Source organism: Annulohypoxylon truncatum (genome assembly GCF_022578515.1).
Source record: "Annulohypoxylon truncatum strain CBS 140777 unplaced genomic scaffold F4807scaffold_15, whole genome shotgun sequence".
NCBI lineage: Eukaryota > Fungi > Ascomycota > Sordariomycetes > Xylariales > Hypoxylaceae > Annulohypoxylon > Annulohypoxylon truncatum.
Genome location: NW_025953801.1, coordinates 567,872 through 588,262, shown reverse-complemented (window position 1 = coordinate 588,262; position 20,391 = coordinate 567,872). Strand labels below are relative to the sequence as shown.

The 20,391-nt window shown below is 49.4% G+C and overlaps 6 protein-coding genes across 6 annotated transcripts; 3 read left to right on the top strand and 3 right to left on the bottom strand.

Moving 5' to 3' along the window:
* The first annotated feature begins 255 nt into the window (after window positions 1-255).
* On the top strand, window positions 256-1,462 carry F4807DRAFT_81176 (uncharacterized protein). Its single transcript, XM_048003515.1, has 2 exons — window positions 256-679; window positions 736-1,462. The coding sequence occupies exons 1-2, from the start codon at window positions 501-503 to the stop codon at window positions 1,028-1,030; spliced, it is 474 nt and encodes a 157-aa protein (XP_047854513.1). The 5' UTR covers window positions 256-500; the 3' UTR covers window positions 1,031-1,462.
* A 1-nt stretch (window position 1,463) lies between these two features.
* F4807DRAFT_81177 (uncharacterized protein) lies at window positions 1,464-2,702 on the bottom strand. Its single transcript, XM_048003516.1, has one exon. The coding sequence runs from the start codon at window positions 2,617-2,619 to the stop codon at window positions 1,555-1,557; it is 1,065 nt and encodes a 354-aa protein (XP_047854512.1). The 5' UTR covers window positions 2,620-2,702; the 3' UTR covers window positions 1,464-1,554.
* A 1,034-nt stretch (window positions 2,703-3,736) lies between these two features.
* Window positions 3,737-7,060, bottom strand: F4807DRAFT_425268 (uncharacterized protein). The gene has a single exon (XM_047997948.1). It carries the CDS (start codon window positions 6,419-6,421, stop codon window positions 3,989-3,991), a length of 2,433 nt encoding a protein of 810 aa, XP_047854511.1. The 5' UTR covers window positions 6,422-7,060; the 3' UTR covers window positions 3,737-3,988.
* Window positions 7,061-10,740: 3,680 nt separating this feature from the next.
* Window positions 10,741-14,665, top strand: F4807DRAFT_460278 (putative glyoxal oxidase; the record flags this gene model as incomplete). Its single annotated transcript, XM_048001503.1, has 7 exons — window positions 10,741-10,874; window positions 10,928-11,052; window positions 11,108-11,297; window positions 11,397-11,530; window positions 11,591-11,655; window positions 11,722-11,769; window positions 11,828-14,665. 7 exons carry the CDS (start codon window positions 10,741-10,743, stop codon window positions 14,663-14,665), a joined length of 3,534 nt encoding a protein of 1,177 aa, XP_047854510.1.
* A 3,276-nt stretch (window positions 14,666-17,941) lies between these two features.
* On the top strand, window positions 17,942-19,389 carry F4807DRAFT_80919 (RTA1 like protein-domain-containing protein). Its single transcript, XM_048003514.1, has 2 exons — window positions 17,942-18,372; window positions 18,438-19,389. The coding sequence occupies exons 1-2, from the start codon at window positions 18,056-18,058 to the stop codon at window positions 19,153-19,155; spliced, it is 1,035 nt and encodes a 344-aa protein (XP_047854509.1). The 5' UTR covers window positions 17,942-18,055; the 3' UTR covers window positions 19,156-19,389.
* F4807DRAFT_80908 (RNA cap guanine-N2 methyltransferase-domain-containing protein) lies at window positions 19,200-20,352 on the bottom strand. Its single transcript, XM_048003513.1, has 3 exons — window positions 20,102-20,352; window positions 19,938-20,036; window positions 19,200-19,845 (listed from the first exon to the last, which is right to left on the bottom strand). The coding sequence occupies exons 1-3, from the start codon at window positions 20,182-20,184 to the stop codon at window positions 19,245-19,247; spliced, it is 783 nt and encodes a 260-aa protein (XP_047854508.1). The 5' UTR covers window positions 20,185-20,352; the 3' UTR covers window positions 19,200-19,244.
* Window positions 20,353-20,391: the final 39 nt, after the last annotated feature.

Here is a 20,391-nt window from a genome sequence, read left to right as displayed (position 1 = left end):
GAACGCCATCGCCTCCACCCCAGCTGTAAGGTCCCAAGGGAAGGTCGTCGCAGATGGATCGGCGAACCAGTAACTGGGCCTCGATACCGGGGTCAAGGGTTCTCCGCCCGCGGCCGTCCAGGGCCGCTAACAAGGATCCTTCTTTATGCTAGGATTCTTTCGAGATTCAAGACGTTCAGACGTTACGCATGGACGGGTATCCGTCGTGGCCGGGCGATCATGTTCATCTTTTTCGTCCCATCCCCCTCTTAAGCCCTCTCCATCCCAATTCTTTTCTATATCTTCGATTCTATTTTCTATTTCTAGGTTACGCCTCGCCTTACTCACCTACGGCCGATCTTTTTTCTTGTGCAGGACACGTTCATTTCGAAAAAGACATTCTAGACCTAGTCGTCTATTTCTCCGTTCTTTATAAAGACTCTTGAGTCTCCTTTTTTTTTTCTTCACCAGATCCCCATATCTCTCGTTCTTTGACAGACCCGAGTCTTCAAACGCCAAAGATGCATTCAGCCACTTTACTCCAGTCCCTCCTTCTCGCGAGCGCAAGTCTCTCCTTAGCTGGTCCGGTATGGCCTCGCTTCTCGGTAGACAACACACATCTGGAAGTCCTGGCGTTACGAGCCTCGACATCCGTGAACGCGGCCGCGGTGTCGGACGTGACCTGTATCGACAAGAACACGTAGGTACCCCTTTAGGCTCTTATGTATGTTTTGCATGTGACTAACCCACGAGCAGCAACATTGTCTTTCATGACCAAAACGTAGCCGAGCTAGCCATCTGCGGCGGCATCGCTGGCACGATTGAGAAGTGTGGTGGCAATCCCGAGACTACCACAGGCACATCGGGCAGCGCTCAGTTCACGCTAAAGGCCGCGACGGCCGGCGCCACGATCAACATCTCCAAGGGCCGGTGGGAGCAGTGCGTGCGCGCGGCCAGGGCCATATGTCCCACCGGTAGCATGAGCGGAACGTGCGCAGGTGGCGCCTCGACAGGCAACGTAGATTTCACGCTCGACTCGCCGTCGTCGTGAGATAGCCTCTTCCTCTCTCTTCACCGAGATCACACATCTCCTTCCAACTTAGAGATACAAAAAAACGAGATGAAATAGAATGTATGACCGGGTAACGTCGGCGTGTGTCATGTATGATGGGTTTCATACCCAGGCGGGACTCGGGACTCTGGAAACGGGGGGCGTTTGGCGGGTTCGAAAGGATCCCATGGGTGCGTTGTCGTTTTTGACAAAAATTTTGTATAAAAAGACCATAGCCTTCCCTGGCTAGAATTGGGGCTTTGATAAGACAGTACAATCGAAGCTGTATATATCTCCCAACTTGACTGTGACTACCTATCTCGGGTGCTGATTCCATCTCTATTGTGACTGGGTATCTTTCTCGTTAATAATGACTTTTCCCTACGTAGGCGTACGTAACCCCCTATTACCAGACTCCATAAACTCCCTCCCTCCACCCCTTGTTATGTTATGATTATACGTCCTTTTCCCCCTAGCCAAACACACCCCCTCCCTTCGAGCACCGTAAGTACCTAGGCAGGCCCTCATATCCCATACCTAGTAACGCACTCCTCGCGATGCGTCTCAAGGCACTCGAGCGCGCAAGCGCGCGCCCCGCACTTCAGGCACCGCACGCGGCCCCAGTACCCGCACACCTCGCAGAACGCGCGCGCGGGGTACCTCCAGCGGGCGCCGCCGCTCTCCTCCCCGTCGTCGGCGTTGGTCCAGCGCCCCCGCGCCTCCGCGTACGTCAGCGGCGGCGCGCGCATCAGCGCTTTTAGCTCTTCGTCGGTGGGCAGCGGCGGCACGCGCGAGATTATGAGGGGGTCGGTGTCGAGCGGGTGCGGGGGCGGGTAGCCTGAGGCTGGGAGGGGGGTTAGGATCGCGCTGCGTGGGTGTTGGTGGTGCTGTGGGAGAGAGGAGGAGGATGGGTCGGGGTTGGGGTTGGCTGGGTCGGACGCCGGCGCGTCGAGCATTTCTATATCGTTGTCTTCTTGCTTTACGGCTGCTGCGGGCGGGGCTTTCGACACCGACGCGGATCGGGAGGTCGATTTATTCCGTCTCCTACCCTTCCCTTTCTCCTTTTCCCTCTCTTTCTCCTTCTCCTTCTCCTTCTCACCCACCCCCTTCTTCCCCCCTCCTCCCTGCCCCGTCCCCGCCCCCGTCCCGATTCCCGCCACCACCCCGTGCCCCATCGCAGCAGCCCTATCCGCAGGGCTCAGCGCATCGAAGTCATCAAGGTGGTTCGCGAACGTCTTCTGGGACTGCAGGATCTTCCTCACGTTGGGGGTATGCTTCTTAACGCTCGCCTTCGCTGCCCCCCCGCCGCTCTTGGTGGCTATCGGTATGCTCGCGTCGCGCCCGTAGTTATCCCTATCCAGGGCCTCGATCTCGCGACGCAGCTTCGCCTCTTGACGCGCGTCGGCGTCGGCGTACAGCGCGCTCGTGCTGGCCGCGTGCTGGTTGCGCGCCGCGCGCTTGCGGTGCCCGCCGGGCTGGATCGCCGCGGCGGAGGCGGATAGGCTGGGCGCCGTGTCCGGGACGTACGCCCATCCTGGTGCGTGGGTTGTTTTCGCGGTCGCGAGCTCGATTACGCCGAAGTTGTTCATCTTTGTTTGAAGGCTGGGGTTTGAAGTTGGGGAGGTTGGACGGTGAGAAGCTTGTAAGGGTCCATGCGTTATGACGATCGTTGGACTTTTACGATGGGGCAGTTGCTTAGTAAGAGAAGGGGGGGGGGGTTTGCTATGCAAGTAGGCAAGTAGCGACTTGCTTATATCCGATAGCCCCTATTCTCCTTGACAACACTACCGGGAGGGGGGGGTATCTAGACATTATCACAGCAAACCTTTCAACACCCTAACTTAATCACCACTTTTTATAATCCTTACTAAGGATCAACAGTCTGACTGCTATAATCACTGTATTGATACTATTGTATGGACTTATAATCCTGTTTCAATTGACGGTATTTTAAGGTGGCCATTATGACTGCGATGCTGTCAGGTTGTATTTATTACCTGCCCTAGCAACTGTGTCAAGGCCTAAAATAGTATGTTAGGACTTGACACAATGTCAGTTAAAGGATCTAGAGATTAACCTAGTTTCCCCGAATAGACCTTATATATAAAACTTATAAAGTTTGTGCTTAATAATTTTTAAACTGTAATCTCTAGTAGTCTTGTAGTCTAGTAGTAAATCTCGTAATTCAATAGTAGTAGGTAGTTTAAATGATTATAAAAACTAACTTTTCAACCATGATTTGCACTCTATTAGTAGGTATAAATACAACTCCAAGACCCTACATTCAATTGCCTGCAAGGGCCTTTTCTTTTTCTTTTTTTCCTCCCTTAGACCTAGTAATAATTACTAAACCTGACAGAGTCACCTAATTGACATTATGTTGAATTTACAATCGTTGTAACTAAAGGTGATACTGTCCCTACGGTGGCTATTTCTTCCTGAATAACCCTTATATGGGGGATGCAATTGCCCTGGGGGGTGATAATATCCACCTCGACAGCCAATCAGGTCTAAATGGCTTAGTTATGAACGCGCGGGCTGACATTATGTTCACCCCTGGAGACTATTGCTGTGACTATTACCAGATACCCCCCTCACCCGGTAGTGAAGACAAGAGCTTTTATCAAGCGTCGTAATGCACGAACAAAATATTTAATCACGAGCTTTATAGTGTCGATGCTTATAGCACCTTCCACTGACATAGTATGATTTGAAAGTCAACGTGTTACTATAGGATTTCCCTATTTACCAAAAAATTGCAGTCCATTGAGGATCTGATGCAATACCGTTCGACCGCTCGTAGTCGAACACTCCCCTCCGTCACCTTCCAGCACAAGCAAAGCAAAGCAATTAATCATGACCGTCAACCGTGGCCTTCCCTTGAATCATATGCAACATGCCGTGCTACGCAAAACGCCTCGGCTATGCCTTAGAATAAGTAGAGTGGTAAAGTTCTTACTAGTCGTCGCCCAACTTCTCCGCCGCCTCTTCCCAATCTTCAACTTCCTCCTCCACAGGTTTCTTCTCCTCTTTCTTCGGTGTCTTCTTCTTCAGGGCGATGAACGTGTTGCGCACTGCTAGTGGCTTGGAAGCCGGGGTGGCACTAGGGTTGGGGCGAGAAGAACGGCGAATAACGGCACTCCAGCCCTTATCGTCAGTGCCTCGACTCTGCTTCGCTTCCTTCTCGTTTCGTAACACCTTCAAGTTGTTATCAACTTGACAGAGAGTAACGCCCTCGGCGTATCCTAGGCTTGTGACTGTATGTAGTATGTCAGGTTTAAGTGCTGACATAGTAGACTCGAGATCTTGTGGTCGCCATGACCCAGATCCCTTGATGATAATCGAGTCGGGTAGAAAAGCCGTCTCGAACTTGATATTCGGAAAGGCAGCGTACTGTTTCTTAAGGGCAGAGTCCAACTCTTCGATAGTTAACCCGAACTTTGGCGCGGATAGAAGTAGCGCGTTAAAGGGCTGCTTACCTAGAAGGCTCTCTCCACTTGATGTCGACTGTGCAGATGGAGTTGGTTGTGAAGGCCTACTCTTCAAGCATTGCGCCACCGTCTTCATTGGGGCTGATACAAATCGGGGAGTCTTGAAGAGACAGACGTGTCGATGAGGTTCTGGATCCGCGCTTTGGCTATCGAACCCGAAATCTTCGGCTAGCGAATGGATAAAGGCTCGTTGATGTGACTTCATTGGCTTGAGTCTAAGCAACTTTTGCTCCGGATCGGTGGCAAACACTCGAAATTCTCGTTCGTACGTCTGCGCGAATTGGGGGTATTCCCTATAGAAATTAAGGGTGGTCTCGGAATAAGGGACATGGTCATCGGTGTGAGTTTGCGGATCGATGTTAAGCGCGTCTGCTAAGAGAGCATTTCGCTTCAATCGGAGACACTCATCATCGCATGTAAGTGTTCCACGATCGGGCGATGGGTTCTTCTTAGTTCCCATGCACTTCACTTCTTGCTTCCTACGTTGACATTCGCAAGTGATGAATGTCTTTGCCTGGCATGGTTTGTCCTCCTTGCATGGGTATGGAGCATGGCACTGCTCGACATCGGAATGGCCGCACGTCCGAATCTTCCCGCAAGGTTGGCCACATCGCGATCCTGCAATAGAGGCATCTTCGCATTCACCTAGACGATGACATGTCTTTTCACATGTGTGAGCACCGCACTTGAGTTTTCGACCACATGGTAAACCACAACGTGGCTCTTCAAACCAGCAAGGTTGGTTTTTGAGGGCTTTCTTCCCACAGACGCAAAACTTCTCGACGAGAAATGGGCACTTTGGACATGGTTCTTCATCAAGGTGGCAGTTATGGGATACCTGGGGGTGCCCACATGGTCGAGGCCTAGTGCAGTCGAATCGGCATGGTGGAGGCTGAGTACCGCAGGGGAGTGGCGGCTGGAGGACGGTTCGACCACAATGACATTTGATCTCTTCAAATATAGCTTCAGGGCAAGAACCGCACGCTCCTTTATGGCATAACTGCTCACAATGATGTTTGCCGCATTTTAGCAATCGTCCACAAGCGCGAAGACAGATATGTTCCGGTTCGAATTCCTCGTTTGCGTGGCCGCCGTGTCTGCTGCTTTTCTTCCTCAATGCCACTCGCTCCGCCGCTTGCTTTTCTGCGGGGCAGCAACGCTCGCTATGCTCGTGTCTCCCGCAGTTCAGCTGCACGTGGCAGATTCTCATGCATTCAGGTTTTTCGAGATTCCCTTGATGGCAGACAGATTTCGTCGTCGTTCGGCCGCATTTGCAAGTAATCTCTATCCTCTGCGTACACGGTCTGCAGGGACCTGTGTGGCATGCATCCTCGCAGCGATGATCACACGATAGTGGCTTGTTGCATTTTTTCCCGCAGCTAGGAATCGGATCTTCGCAATTCTTCCTAGGCTGTTTCATAAAGTCTGCTAGTAGTGTTGTACCGCACGGGCAGTGGGTGACCGTATCAGGAGACAGTGGGCAATGTGCTTCAGTCACGTCCTGAGGATGACAGCCCTTTTCGCAATGGTGCTTTCCGCAGTCGAATGCTCTGTCACAAATGGAATCGCACTTAAAACAGCCCAAGTACCAACCGTCAGATAAGTCGTTATTCTTCAAAGGGCTATCTTTGAGTTGTCCATAGTTGTATGACGGTCGTTTGTCGATACGTTGAATGCAAGGGACCTCCTTCGATTCTCGGCCGCAGAAGCAGAGAGAAAGCACGGGAATCGCGCAATCGCCGCAGAAATCCGAGTGGCATTCCTGTTGACACACGTGCTCTCCGCAGGCGAGAGGCTCCCCGCAGATCTCGTGACAATTCCAAGGGTTCTCGTAATCCGTGTCGCTACATAGTTTCGTAGACGTATGCCTGCCGCATCGGCACGGCTGAGTTGGTCCCATAGCTAAGCACGGCGGACAGGGTCCAGCATGACACGGGAGATTGCAGAGATGCAGGCAACCTTTCCTACTTTTCAAGCAGGGCTGCCCACAACTATGAGGATTGAGCCCAGGTATCGACTTAGGATTAGGCTCTTTACCACACCAACAATGATACTCAGGCAGCTTGTCCAGGGTAGAGTTGCACCCAGGACACCTCCAGATGATTTGCTCTTCGTCGTCGGTTTTTGCCCTATTGGCGAACCATTTCTTAACGCAGGCCAAATGAGCTACAGTCCAACAAATAGCGCAAGACCAGATGTTCGAATTCGGGAGAACCTCGTTAGTGCATATCACGCATTCGTACTGGCCGTTTTTTATATCCTCGTGGATTCTCGTAGAAAGGTCATCGGCAGTAGACTTGGGGGCTTTTCGAGAAGCAGTGCTCTTAGATTGCTTCTTGTTAGCGGAGCTGTTGTTGTTTTCAGGTATCGGTTGGCCTGGGATAAATTCTGGTGCGCCAATATTTAAGCCTACTTGATTTGCAGGGCCAGATTGTTCAGCGTCGACCTCGGTGTTAGTTGTTAGGTGACCACCGAATGTTCGTGGTGTAGCTAATGTTGTTCTTCGGGTAGTTGAATTGCCTCCCCTCCTTGAACCCCTGGTGCCCCTTGTGCCCCTTGTGCCCCTTGTGCCTATTTGCCCTCTTCCACCTCGAATGTCCTGATTTGAAACCATGACAGATGGAGAAGAGGAGCTGTCTGGTGCCGGTACTTCGCCCCCCGTAGGGACTTGCTGGGCACGTTGAGGCCTGCTATGACGACCTCCACGACGCCCAGGGCCTCGAGAAGATCTACCTCCCCTAGCCCGATTGCCGCGAGTCGCTGTTGGTGAATCTGATGGTGTCTCTGAGTCCTGTGGGCCCGCCATTGTCATCCGTCTGGTCTGTAAATGCTAAGGTAAATAAATATGTGTATGTTTGTGACGGGAATAAGATAAGAGCTAGTTGTGATGGTGGTAATGGTTGTTATGGCCGTATTGTTTATATGATGCGCTTTTTGAAATACAGCGACTTTAGACGATATAAGAATTTGAATAAGGATGAATGAACTGAACGGTTGAGCTTCGGTGACAAGGAAAATCGGAACGAAAGTGAGACGAAAAGCAAGACGAAATGAAGTAGAAAGAAGGTGAATGAGAGAAATTTCACGCGACCGTTGTTGTTAAGTAGCAGCAAATGATTCCCTCGAGGGTAAGTTCACGAATTTGTTTTGTGGCGATGAAAATGTTGAAGATGTACTGATGCAAGGCTACAATAATTCCTAGTGCTATGAGCTGTATGAGTCAACTTGAGTCAACTTGAGCCAAAATGACCATGTCGTCAACGCTATGAGCAAGAGCCGTCTGTTTCTGCAGGGGTTAAGACCCTGTAACCACCTGCGGCTACAGGGCTGTTGATCCACTATCCGTTATCTGCTAGCGGATTCCGGAGAATTGGATCCCGGAGCGAACCTACCGTCCCCCGTTTCTGGGACCTTGACCTTACCTAATTCGCTAATAGTTCAAGGTTCCTTTTTCCATCTTTCAACCCTCAGACCCTTCAATCCTTTCAAGGTTCTAGCCTCAACCATCATTTCATTTTTTATGCCATGATAGCAGGAATCGGTTTCTATCTGAAGAATGATTTCAATTCTCTAGCAAGTTATTACCTAGCTTCTCAATTTTTTCTTAAAAAAATGGAGAGGAGCTTTTTATCTAAATTTACGTACTTCGCATTTATCAACGCCATAGAGGAAAAAGATACCATATTCAACTCACAAGATGATAATTGAAAAATCTGCTCTGCTCTTATCGAGAAAAGTAGGCCATCGAAACGGGGTCCGTTTTCTCCAAGCATTTACATGTGCTTGATATGCAAGGCTTTAGAATCAACCGAATCCTTCTAGCTGGATTATCGACCTGCCTGCAACATAGCATCAAACCGGCGGACCTCACGAGACTACCACATTGTATTATTCTATCTAGCAGACTTGACCCCAAGTCTCGTTAAGTATAGACGATCGATTATGAGTGGTTAATGCAAGCCATCTCCTAGACTTGAACTCTTCGAGGGTTTTCGGCCCTTCTCGACAGACCAAGTTCTGCGGCCGTCAGCTGTTGCCTTCCACAACACCATCTTAAACGGCACCTACGCCTATACTCGGCTACTTCAACCTTAGCTAACCTGCATGCATCTGAAGCGTAGTAGCTTTTATGCGGCTTCAAACACCATAAGCACGTCACGTGCCTATAGCGATGCAAGGGATCTCAACTGAATCTAGCTAATGCATTTGGTCATTTACCCATCACTTGGAGAGGTCACATGGATAAGGAAGTGTTTTTCTCTACTAAAATAAGTGTCTCGACAATTAGACGCCCGATTTACCGTGATGGATGGACCGCTTCATTGTTACCGTATCCGGCGGCTAATCTATACAAATTTTATCCAATTCTTCGAAATATTCCTATCGGGAGCGGCAGCTCATTATTGGAGTGCATTTCGGGAGTCCTGACTTAACAATCAGTTCAGAGCTGATGTCGATCGTCAGGTTCACCTGCTGAAAGGGGGATCTTGGTACAAGCTAATCATGCAAATAGTCGCGTATCTGCAAGAGTAAATAGTTGCTGCTAGCTTACCGGCGACTGTGGCGTCTCCCCTCGCCCCGTCGCGCCTTTTGGAGTACTTTATTGTCGCTCTCACTGCAGGACTCTCACTATCTGCTCCATACGTATCGAGTAATACTGGCTTCGCCTTTGAAGTAGTCCTAGCAGTGTTTAGCGATCGATGAATGCGTTGGCCTTCGGAGGTCAAATTTAGCAGCAAAAGGCAACCTCATGACAGTGTGGTGCTACGGTTGCAGTTATCTTACAGCGCAGGATCCCTTGGCAGAACTTTCAATTTATATCGCGATTGGCTTGAGCGATATAGGGAAGAGATTTTACCGTCAAGGGACATGCAGCAGACCTCGTATGCACGCCTGACGGACACACCAACCAGAGCCTTAGATTCACTCAAACTGCAGCAAAATCCGACATCAACCGCATGAAACTTCACCAACCTCTTAGGATGGTGTTTGTCGGGTTCTAGCGGACTTTTTTATGTTTATTGATGATATTAGGTGCTAGGTATGTTATGCTTCTAGAGTTGGATCCTTGGCATTTTAACTCGAAATACCTACCTGTATCATCTATTTAGTATCGTATCTCCTCACGGTATGATGAAGTCAAATTGTATTGCTGACACACGTACAGCATCTAATTAGCTAGCTGAATCCGGAAAACCCACCAACGTTATCGAAAAGTGTTTTGGGATTCTTCCAATGTGACGATGCAGTCATTTGCGCATGGTGTATATTAAGTGGCTGGCTTGGCTCGCTAAGGCTGGTGTAGCCTACCTAGTCATTGACGACTTGCCTGCCGGCTGACGAAATAACGCGCTGTTCAAAGCCATTTCATCTAAATTACCGTCGAACTGGTTCTAAGCATGACAGTCTTGCAATGGTACAGACATCGGTGTATAAAGCCCTACAGCTGCACGCAATACATTGGCATCCTTGACAGGTAAGGGGTATACACATGGTAAGGTAACTGGCAATCCGCACTCTCATGAAGGTATACTATATCTTAAAGACTTATAAGATAACTTACCTTACCCCTGTTGCCACGCGGGATCCCACTCTTTTATCCCCCTGAACTTCGTATCGATGATCCCGCCCACACCATCGGCTAGTTTCCGTGAGTTCGGCGGGTTTGGGGTTTGGGTATGCATATTTTTAATCGAGTCTCTCAAGTGACTGGCTAGCATAAACCGATGTCACTTTCTAGATTAGGGCTTCTCGTCAGCAGAAGCAGACCGGGAGAAGAAAAGAAACAAAAAAGTTTTCCCCACGGTCTAGACCTTGGCGAACCTTTACTACATTTCCTAAAGGCCGACTGCTATCTATCTCATCTATTCAGGGATCCGGAATATCCGCCATCTAAGCGAGTGTTGACATGGCTTATATGCGCAATCTTATGAAAATGCTATCAAGCGATAGTATGATTGCGGCTGTTTACCCCGGTATCCGTCCTGGGAGGGCTGACCCTTCTTGTTCTGCATGGTTACAACGAGGACCAGCCGGATCTTTTATTGAGGAGAATGGGCGTTAGTATCCTTGTATTGTGGCAGGTATTATATATGCCCTTGCCTACCATGTTATACACCTCTAGGGGTTATACAATACCTACTTACCCTCTCAAGCTTGACATCCTTCCTTCGAGTCCATGGGTAGAGTTTGAAGCTGTTGAAGGGGACGTTTTCCATCATGTGGCCTATTCAACATCTCCCAACCGTTTCTTCCCTTTTGTTTCTCGCCACCGTACACATTTCTTCGGCCCAATTATTGGTCCCGGACCCTAGCCAACTGAATGGAACATGGCAATACAGCGGTTGTTATGTGTAGGTGCCATATTACCTTTGAGACCATGGGTGTGATACTGATTATCTATAAGGGATGTTGGTCGGACGATCAATGCGGCCTCAACCACGTCAGACAACATGACAGTAGAAGCTTGTATTGAGTTCTGTGATAACAGTGGATTTGCCTACGCTGGGGCTGAATACCACGACGAATGCTGTGAGGCCTCCCAATCTTCCCAAGGCAAGATTCTCGATATGTTAACGACGATCAGACTGTGGGAGCGAGCTTGCCACTGGGGCCGAAGAGGTATCAGATTCAACAGAATGCTCGACGAGTTGCTCAGGCAACGCCACCGAGGCTTGTGGTGGCCCTGACCGGTTGACACTGTTCTTCAATCCATATATCACAGGGCCTCAGCCCAATGTTGGTATCGCGAACTGGACACACATTGGTTGTTATTCGTAAGTCCTCTCGCTCTCCGCCACTAGCGTGACTATGATCTCGCAAGGTTTCGTCAGCAATAGGTTATCATAAGTCATACATATCTAAAAGAGTCTTAGCGAGGGAACTGCTGGCCGAGGTTTGACGTATGGTGCGTCCGTCCCGGGTACGCAGATGAACGCGGAAAATTGCACGGCCGCATGTCAAGTAGCTGGCTACATACTTGCCGGAACAGAGTATGGTGATGAATGCTGTGAGCCCCCTTTTGATATGTACTCGAGTGAGATTGTTACATTGGCTTACGTTGGACTAGATTGTGGAAACTCTATTTCAAATGGCGCTGCGCCAGCTGAAGATGGCTGCGATATGGCATGTAATGTATGGACGACTTTTTTTTCTCTTCTCGAAACTTCAAAGCGTTGATGACTTTGACGATCCCTTCAGGCCTATCCGCAGGCCCAGACATTGGAGGCCCACAGAAGAAATGTCACGGTGACCCAGTCTCACCCGACTAACCCTAGTAAATAAACGTCGCTGACCTCTACCACAGGGAAATAAGTCAGAAGTATGCGGCGGTTCCAATCGCTTGAATGTTTACGACTTCAATATGAAGTATATTCTTCCCAAAAGTAGTAGCTCCAGTTCTATTGCCGCAGTGTTGTCTTCCACCGTTGGCATAACGGTGGCTAGCATCTCGTCTATCATCGTTACCTCGGCTACATCAAAAATCGCAGTCGTCGATCCGACCACTAGCACAACCCTCGCCTCCTCTGCAGTTTCGACTCCGACCGCACCTGTACAACCTTCGACCGTAGGTACTTATAATTGGTATGGCTGCCAGACCGAAGCAACTAATGTACGAGCGTTGAGTCTCTTCACCTACGCCGACGATGGGATGACATTAGACAGTTGCGAAGCTTTTTGCAGCGATAAAGCGACGACATACTTCGGCGTCGAGTATGCTCGCGAGTGCTATTGTGGTAATGATTTTGGGATGGGTTCGGTTAGTGCTCCTGCGAGCGACTGCAGCATGCTTTGCGCTGGAGATCAGTCGGAATATTGCGGAGCTGGCAATCGATTGTCTGTCTACATCAAAAATGGAACTTCTATCTCGACATCTACTACTAGCACATCGAGCGGTACGGACCCAACGGGGAGTGATCCAGCAACACCTGAGACCACTGGGTTCCCCGATGGTTGGACCTATCAGGGCTGCTGGCAGGATGGTCCTAATGGGCGTATCATGCCGACCTACCAAGCCCCCGACGACCCGGCGTTAACACCGCAGAAATGCGCGCAAGTCTGCTCAAGTAACGGGTATAATATATCCGGTACCGAGTACTATACGCAGTGCTTCTGTAGTAATGCTATCTACAATGGTGGAGTGCCAGATAACGATGCGACCCAATGCTCAACCCCTTGTGGAGGTGATAGCAGTGTAATGTGCGGTGGCCCCGGATACCTAAGCATTTATTCAAATGGCAAGCCGCCTATATATTCAGCTCCTGCCCCGAAAACTGATGTCGCCAATTGGACGTATCAGGGCTGTTATGAAGATAACGTCAACAATGCGCGAACTCTCTTCTGGCAACTTACCTTCCCCGGTACTATGACCCCTGAACAATGTCTATCTAAGTGTGCTTCTTTCGGCTATGCTGCTGGTGGTTTGGAGTACGGTGATGAGTGCTATTGCGGCGACCCAATGGATGTCGATGCTTCGGGTTCTATGAAAATGCCGGAAAGCGATTGCAATGTCGTTTGTGTTGGAGATGCTTCTGCGATCTGTGGAGGTGGTGCGCGTCTTTCGATATACTATTGGACTGACACGGACAATCCTCTCTACGTGTTTAACTACCCACAGGGGAACGATGCGGGCACATACTCCAACTTAGTCGGTGGTGTTGTCACTCCTTTAATGACTATGCAGTCGATTACTGGTAAGGTCACTTTTCTGGAGAAATGGGGAACCGGTGCGGCAAATAGCACAGGCGCATACGAACTTGACCTTACTCAGCTTGGGAATTTCGACGCTGCTTGGAGGACTATGCACGTAAAGACGGATATATTCTGCTCCGCGGGTCTGATCCTTCCTGACAAGGCTGCACGCCAGCTCACCGTAGGTGGCTGGTCCCTTGACTCAACCTACGGTATTCGTCTATATGCCCCTGATGGCTCCGATGGCGTGCCGGGAACCAACGACTGGGAGGAAAATGTGAACGAGCTTAAACTGCAGAGAGGACGATGGTATCCTAGCGCGATGGTCATGACGAATGGATCTATTCTAGTCGTGGGCGGAGAGATTGGCTCGAATGATAAACCCGAACCTACTCTTGAAATTCTCCCTCAAGTCGGCCCCTACCTTTACATGGACTGGCTAGAGCGTACCGATCCAAACAACCTGTACCCGTTCCTAGCAACCCTTCCCGGCGGTGGTATTTTCGTTTCGTACTGGAACGAAGCTAGGATATTAGACGCTGTCACCTTCAACACAGTGAAGACTCTGCCCAACTTACCTGGAGCCGTCAACGACGACCTGGGTGGCCGGACCTACCCCCTCGAGGGTACATCTGTCCTGCTTCCCCAGTACGCTCCCTACACCGACCCTCTCGGCATCCTCATCTGCGGCGGCTCTACCACCGGCCACTCCGCCATAGACAACTGCGTGACAACGTACCCCGAAGTCGCCAACCCGACATGGACGCTCGAACGCATGCCCTCCAAGCGCGTACTCAGCTGCATGGCGCCCCTGCCCGACGGAACGTACCTCATCGCCAACGGCGCGCACGAAGGCATAGCCGGGTTCGGGCTCGCCGACGACCCGAACTACAACGCGGTGCTGTACGACCCGACAAAACCCGTCGGGTCCCGCATGTCCGTCATGGCCAACACGACCGTCGCGCGCCTGTACCATAGCGAGGCCATCACGCTGCTCGACGGGCGCGTGCTGATTACGGGCTCGGACCCCGAGGACGGAAAGCACCCGCAGGAGATCCGCGTCGAGGTGTTCACGCCACCGTACCTGCTGAACGGCAAGTCGCGCCCGGCCTTCTCCGTCGCGAACAAAGACTGGGGGTACGGCGAAAGCGTCGCTTTCGAGCTCGGCAGTAGCGCGGGTGGGACCCTGAAAGTCTCGCTTCTCGGCGCCGTGTCCAGCACCCACGGCAACTCGATGGGCGCGCGCACGCTGTTCCCGGCTTTCAGCTGTGGCGGCACGGCGTGTACGGTTACGGCGCCGCCGAATGTGAATATCGCCCCGCCGGGCTGGTACCAGATGTTCGTCCTCGAGGACGGCGTCCCGGCCGTCGGCACGTTTGTTAGGATCGGGGGAGACCCCGGGATGCTTGGGAACTGGCCCCCTGGGGACGACTTCACGAGGCCGGGGGTCTAAATTGAATGGATTCTATGGTTTACGGGTATGTTATACTTGACTGTTCCTTGGATATTTTTAATAGATAATCAGATATTATTTGACTACATTACCATAAGGTAATTGGGGTAATAGGGGGGTAAAGGGACGTTCCTTTTACGCGTTGGAGATGGCGCGCTGGCTTAATAATGGTAAGGAGTTGGAAAATCGGGAGGAGATAATCGCATATACGTAAGTACTAAGTAAGTAACTTTAGCTACTAGAAAAGGACGAAAAGAAAAGCTTGAATTTGTTAGAAATTGAAATTACCCTTCCATTCTAATAATATCACACTTCTTAGGTCATATATTTCTTATGCATTTTAATACGTAATGACTCAGATCCCTCTTGGATATTTACGAATTTGGTGTCACTTCGCATGCTCTCATCACGCCTCTTCCAGCTATAGCTTAGTAGAAAGGAGGTAGGTATCACAGAGCTTGTCTGGGTCACCATGAGCAAGTTCAGCCGCAAAGTAGGCTTGAGAGACGACAAGTGTAGATATCTAAAAATTTGCATATATATAGGTATACAAAGCTACATTAGTCTGTAATAGAAGAATCCCGTATGTTACGAAGCCATCTTCGGATACACATTATACAATTAGCGTGAAGGGATTTCTGAGGACTGAACTCAACCTAACGTTAATACTTCACCCGATCCTGTCTCTAATGATACTGAAGGCAATCAATATGCATTGATAAGTTTCTACGCCCACTTAAGGTATTTGCCACGGTAAAAGCGCAGCATCCAAATATATAAATGGGTACCGGGCCTCTTTTACCCAACCTTTCTCTAGGAGCCTGGCAAGGGGGTTCTTGAAACTTTAGGCATAGGTACTTTGTGTATGAAATATCTTGTCGTGGCTCTGTGCCGCGCTAGATAGAGGCGAGGAAGATATGGAAGAGGGTGTAGAAGAATGAGATAGGCCCACAGTATAACATGCTTATAACTGAGCTTTCGACAATAGAAAAAGGAAATTGGTCAGGTGTGTTCACAACCATAAGCCCAAGCTGGGGGCCAGCTGAGAGTTTACCAAAGTTCTTAGCAAGCAAGTCATTGCGATTCACCGTGCGGGTGATTCCGGTCTTTGACCCATACGATCCTAAATTAAGCTGCTGATGCAAGGCCGAGCTTGCTGACACCACACTTCGGCTAGCCATTTGACTATTGCTGAGTTTTCAATTTCAATATCTGGGAATAGTGGATATAACAGGGAAAGTTGCCAGTTCGGATATCCTGCCTTCGTCAACATATCCGCAAAGCATTTCCGAAAGGCGTTGAGATTATATGCCTCTTTTCCTACCAGCAAATGACTCTATCCAGGGCAAAAGACCGCGAGACTAATTAATTGCGTCAGCATCCGTAACGAGAACCCAGGCAGCTCACCACCGGTTATTTTGGAGCTATTGCTCACGTTGCCAAGACGAGTCAATTGACGTGTGCCGTCAAGTTAAGGAACGACCACACCATATTGGAGAACCGTAACGGAAATAGAGATGATAGGCAGAAGAGTTTAGTATTGCGTACTATTTCCTGGTCGCCGCAAAGCCTATGCGGGTCAGTGGCGACTCCCGTAGGTCATGTACGAAATAGGGGCAAGGGTGGCCGGTCGATGCATAGTCTGCCTTATTTCCAGGGGTCGAACGCCACATCCACGATGAACGTAGGCCACCCCCAGTGCACCCCTTATTCAAAACGTCAAAACGTGCATGCCACGTGCCCACCTCAGTAAGCTGCGGCGAGGATTTTCCGCACCGGGATGCGCCTGGGCCTAGTAGATTAAGTACCTACCAGACTTCAAGACTGTTAAGTGTACAAATGAAATATGCAGGAACCCGTGGCCGCCTTTGAATACCGCCCACCATCTGATGCGTACATACAGCAAATGGATAAGTTGGCGGAACATGGGCTCAGGCCGGCCTGGGAATTGACCCGCGTTAGTGTTCCGGATAGCTGTTGGCGCACATATATTTCACTTCGGTGACTATGTGTGTATCAGGTGAGGCACATCTTGTATATAAAGCATCATTATAACGTGTTGCCGCGACGATAGATGAACGAGAAATGAAAAAGGGGTTGTCGGATACCCACTATTTAGATCAATAGTCAAATATGTGACCTGAATGACATAAGCCCTTGTGCACAAAGCCGTGCATACTTGCGGCACTGTAAGTCGTGAGATATTGCTGACGGTGAGCTGACAGGGAGTCAAGGTACTTCGTAGCCACGGCTACCTAGATAGTCAACCTACACTATGGTTAGCTGACTATTGAGAAAACAGGATTATCTTGGTGTAGTGATAATTTATGTAAGTACTTAGTTGGTAGTATTAGTAGCCAAATTCGTATTTGTCCAATTTATCCGATAACTAACTTCGTGACGAATGGAAGTAGGATAGTCATCGTGTGATCCTATCATATACGTTGTTCTAGAAATACAAATAACTGTGGATGCTGTCTCGGGCCGGTCAGCTCTCAATTGACAACCCGGGGCACAGCAATTGGTAGCCTAATGTCAGAGTTCGTGAGCTGAGATATACAAGTGCCAATGTGAAAATGATTTCTCTCATAATTTCGCCAATATCTCCTTCAATTGAGACAATGTAAGCGCAAAAAGAGCAGTATTGGGGTCGGTACATCTCGTCGAATCTTGCCAACTTGGATTTTAGATTCCTACCTCAGCTGGCTCGCTCAGCTAGGAAGCTGTAGCTAGTGAATTCGGTAGCAGCCCCGAGTGGCTGTCAGCCTCAAATCTGTTACGCACCACACACCTGAAAATAGACTTGGCATAGCCACCCCAAAGCGGTTCCTGCAAGATGGTGGAGAATCCTATTCCATACCCCTTGACAGCTTCTGACTCCCTGTGATTGGGCTGGCCGCTCCCCAGATCTTCCGTAAAAGCGATATTCGCCTGATTGACTTACTCTAGAGATATTGGGGCCATCGGTTTGTAGCGGGCGTCGTCGGCAGGGTTTAGTCTAGATCGGGATCCTCAGTAATCCCCCGATGTTGCAGTAGGATTGCAGTTCTAGGCGTCAACGGTGATGTTTCGGATAAAAGGACTGCCTTTAAAACTAGCTCCTTACGGTTGATAGTGGTTGCAACGTTGGTCTTCTGGGAGGCTCCTTGATATAGACTCATCCGGCTGTGCTAGTCCCTTCAGGGTAAGTTGATCCCTTACGATCTATCCGACCTAGATTTCCAACTGTACCTTTGTGCACATCTACGAAATATTAATATACCCGTGTCATCACCTTTCCCTCTCCTCTTAGGTGTACACTTGATGCTTTCTCTTGCTCGTCGTACGTCGTTTTTGTAGGGCCTAAGACGTCTACCATATGGGTATCCGACAGACACAATCTCATTCACGATGAGATCGATTGCTTCGTGCGATTTTGAGACTTGTCCGGTTGCAGCATCTCCTTATGGCTACCCACCGAGTGCGGCGGCGGAGACCATCTTCTTGCTCATTCACGTCGGATCCATCCTCGCCTGTCTGCTCTACACATTTTATGTAGCCGACACAAACAAATGGCTAGTGTTCAGTATCCCAGTCTCCATAGCCTCTCTTTTCGAAGCTATCGGCTATGCCGTCAGGCTCGGAAGTTCGATCAACCCCTGGAACGTGGGTTTATACGCAGGCTCCACGGCATTCATAATAGTCGCGCCGGTCTTTGTCTCCGCAGCGTAAGTTGAATACGCCCCCTTATACTCGAGTCCGGGTTTTGAGAAATGCGCTGACTAGTCTAAAGCATATATTTCACTATACCCGAAGCTATTAAAATCCTCGGCATCGAACATTCGTTAATAGACGTTGCACACTATCCTCGCCTGATCTGGATGGATGTCATTGGATTCGTCCTCCAGCTTATCGGAATAATTATTTCCTTTTCAGACCTCTCAGTCGATACAGGCCTCGGCCGTAATGCTAAGATCGGCAGCCCTATCATTGCTGCCGGCACCGCTGTACAAGCTATAACTCTTATCATTTTCATATTTCTATTCGCCATTGTATTGTCGCGAGCTGCCATGGCGAATAGTCAATTTGGATATACGACATTCCATCCGGTACACGGTTTTGTCCCCATGGCATATAGGTTTAAATTTTTCGTGGCGATGCTGTTAGTTTCTGCCATATGCTTATTTGGACGGGATCTCTATCAGGTGATAATACTGGGCGATGGGTTGGATAGTTGGAACGCAAAGAACCAGGCTCTCTTCGCAGGGCTCGACAGTCTTCTAGTTGCCGAAGCTGTTGCTGGTTTAGTTGTCGCGCATCCTGTGAGGTTTCTTCAGGATGGGCTAGAAAAGAGAGTGGGAAGCAGAAATGCAACTTCGATGATTGAGGAACCGAGAGTGAGTCAGTGGTATATTCTGGGAGAGTCTCCAACTCGCCCGACACGCCCCAATCGCTCGTATCAACCGGGCCTTACTCCGGGGAGTAGTACATCAAACTTATATGAAGCATGAAATAAACGTTTACGGTTTTTGTTCCAGATTTCGAATGGGCGATTAGAATTGCGCAGCTAGCATGATTGATTTAGTGAAGTTTGTGAATGTTATGTCTCCATATGAGAATCTTCATCCTGAGCAGCAGGTATGTATGCAACCATTGCTTTACTTGCACCTTCGACACAATACTGGACAACTTCGATTTTTGTCCCATCAGGAATCAGTTTGGCGATTTGCCTGAGGTCGCTTGTACGTGGAAGGTAAAGCGCGTGATCCATGGTTCTATAAGCTTCATGCAGCGTGGCCAAGTTATAGGGTTCCATCGTGCTTAGGTCAAAGATCTCGTCGGTCCTATAGCCTGGTCCGCCCCATGGTGGAGATGCAAACAAGGCAGTGGTGGCCACGTTCACCTGCAAGTCATTCTCAAGCTTTTCAGGGGAGTGTAGAAGAGTCTCTAGGAATTTGAAGCTATCACCTAAGACCCAGATGATGTTGTCAGCCACACCATGCAGAGATGCGTTATGTTGGGCACAGGCGAGAGTGGCTGCGTCTAGCTCGATAGCGATCACCTTTTCCCAGCGGGGCGTTATGCCGTCCTGGGTCGTAGCTAGGGCAAGGCTGATGGCGTTCGCTCCCACGCCGGCAAATAGATCTATGACTGTGGTCTTTGTAGAACTAATAATAGAAGCATGTTCGTATGCGATTTGGCTAGAACCTTGTTAACTCGTGTCTACCTGGTGGGTAGGGATGTTACGCAAGAAGGATCATGAGTCTAGATGGATTAGAAATGTGGAACTCACTTTGCAACTGGTTCAGGGGTAACACCGTACCAAGCAGCTTCGGTCATATAGATACCCTCATTGTAGTAAGGGAAAATAGTGTATCTCTGTTGCCAGTACCTAAAGGATTCGGTCACATAAGTAAGTTTGTCATTGTTGGCAGGAGGAATTGTGATCTAGCTTACTTCTGTAAGTCCCATGGAACCTCACCTAGACGAGTCCAGTGATGGCATTCATTTGTTAGAGGCAGCTTCTTGACTTGTTTCATCCTGACAGAGTTGGATCAGCATGCATGGGTTGCCTAATAGAATCAATTTAAAGTGACAAGAATACAATCTCATTAATTCTTGGTTTTTGAGAGCTAACAACAGCAGATTAAGAAAAACGTTGAAATGGTGAAGTTGTTGAAAAGACAAGATTTGCATCTACTAAGGCTCTGTAGGTAGGGACCTACCCAACTAACTTAAAGTTAGGG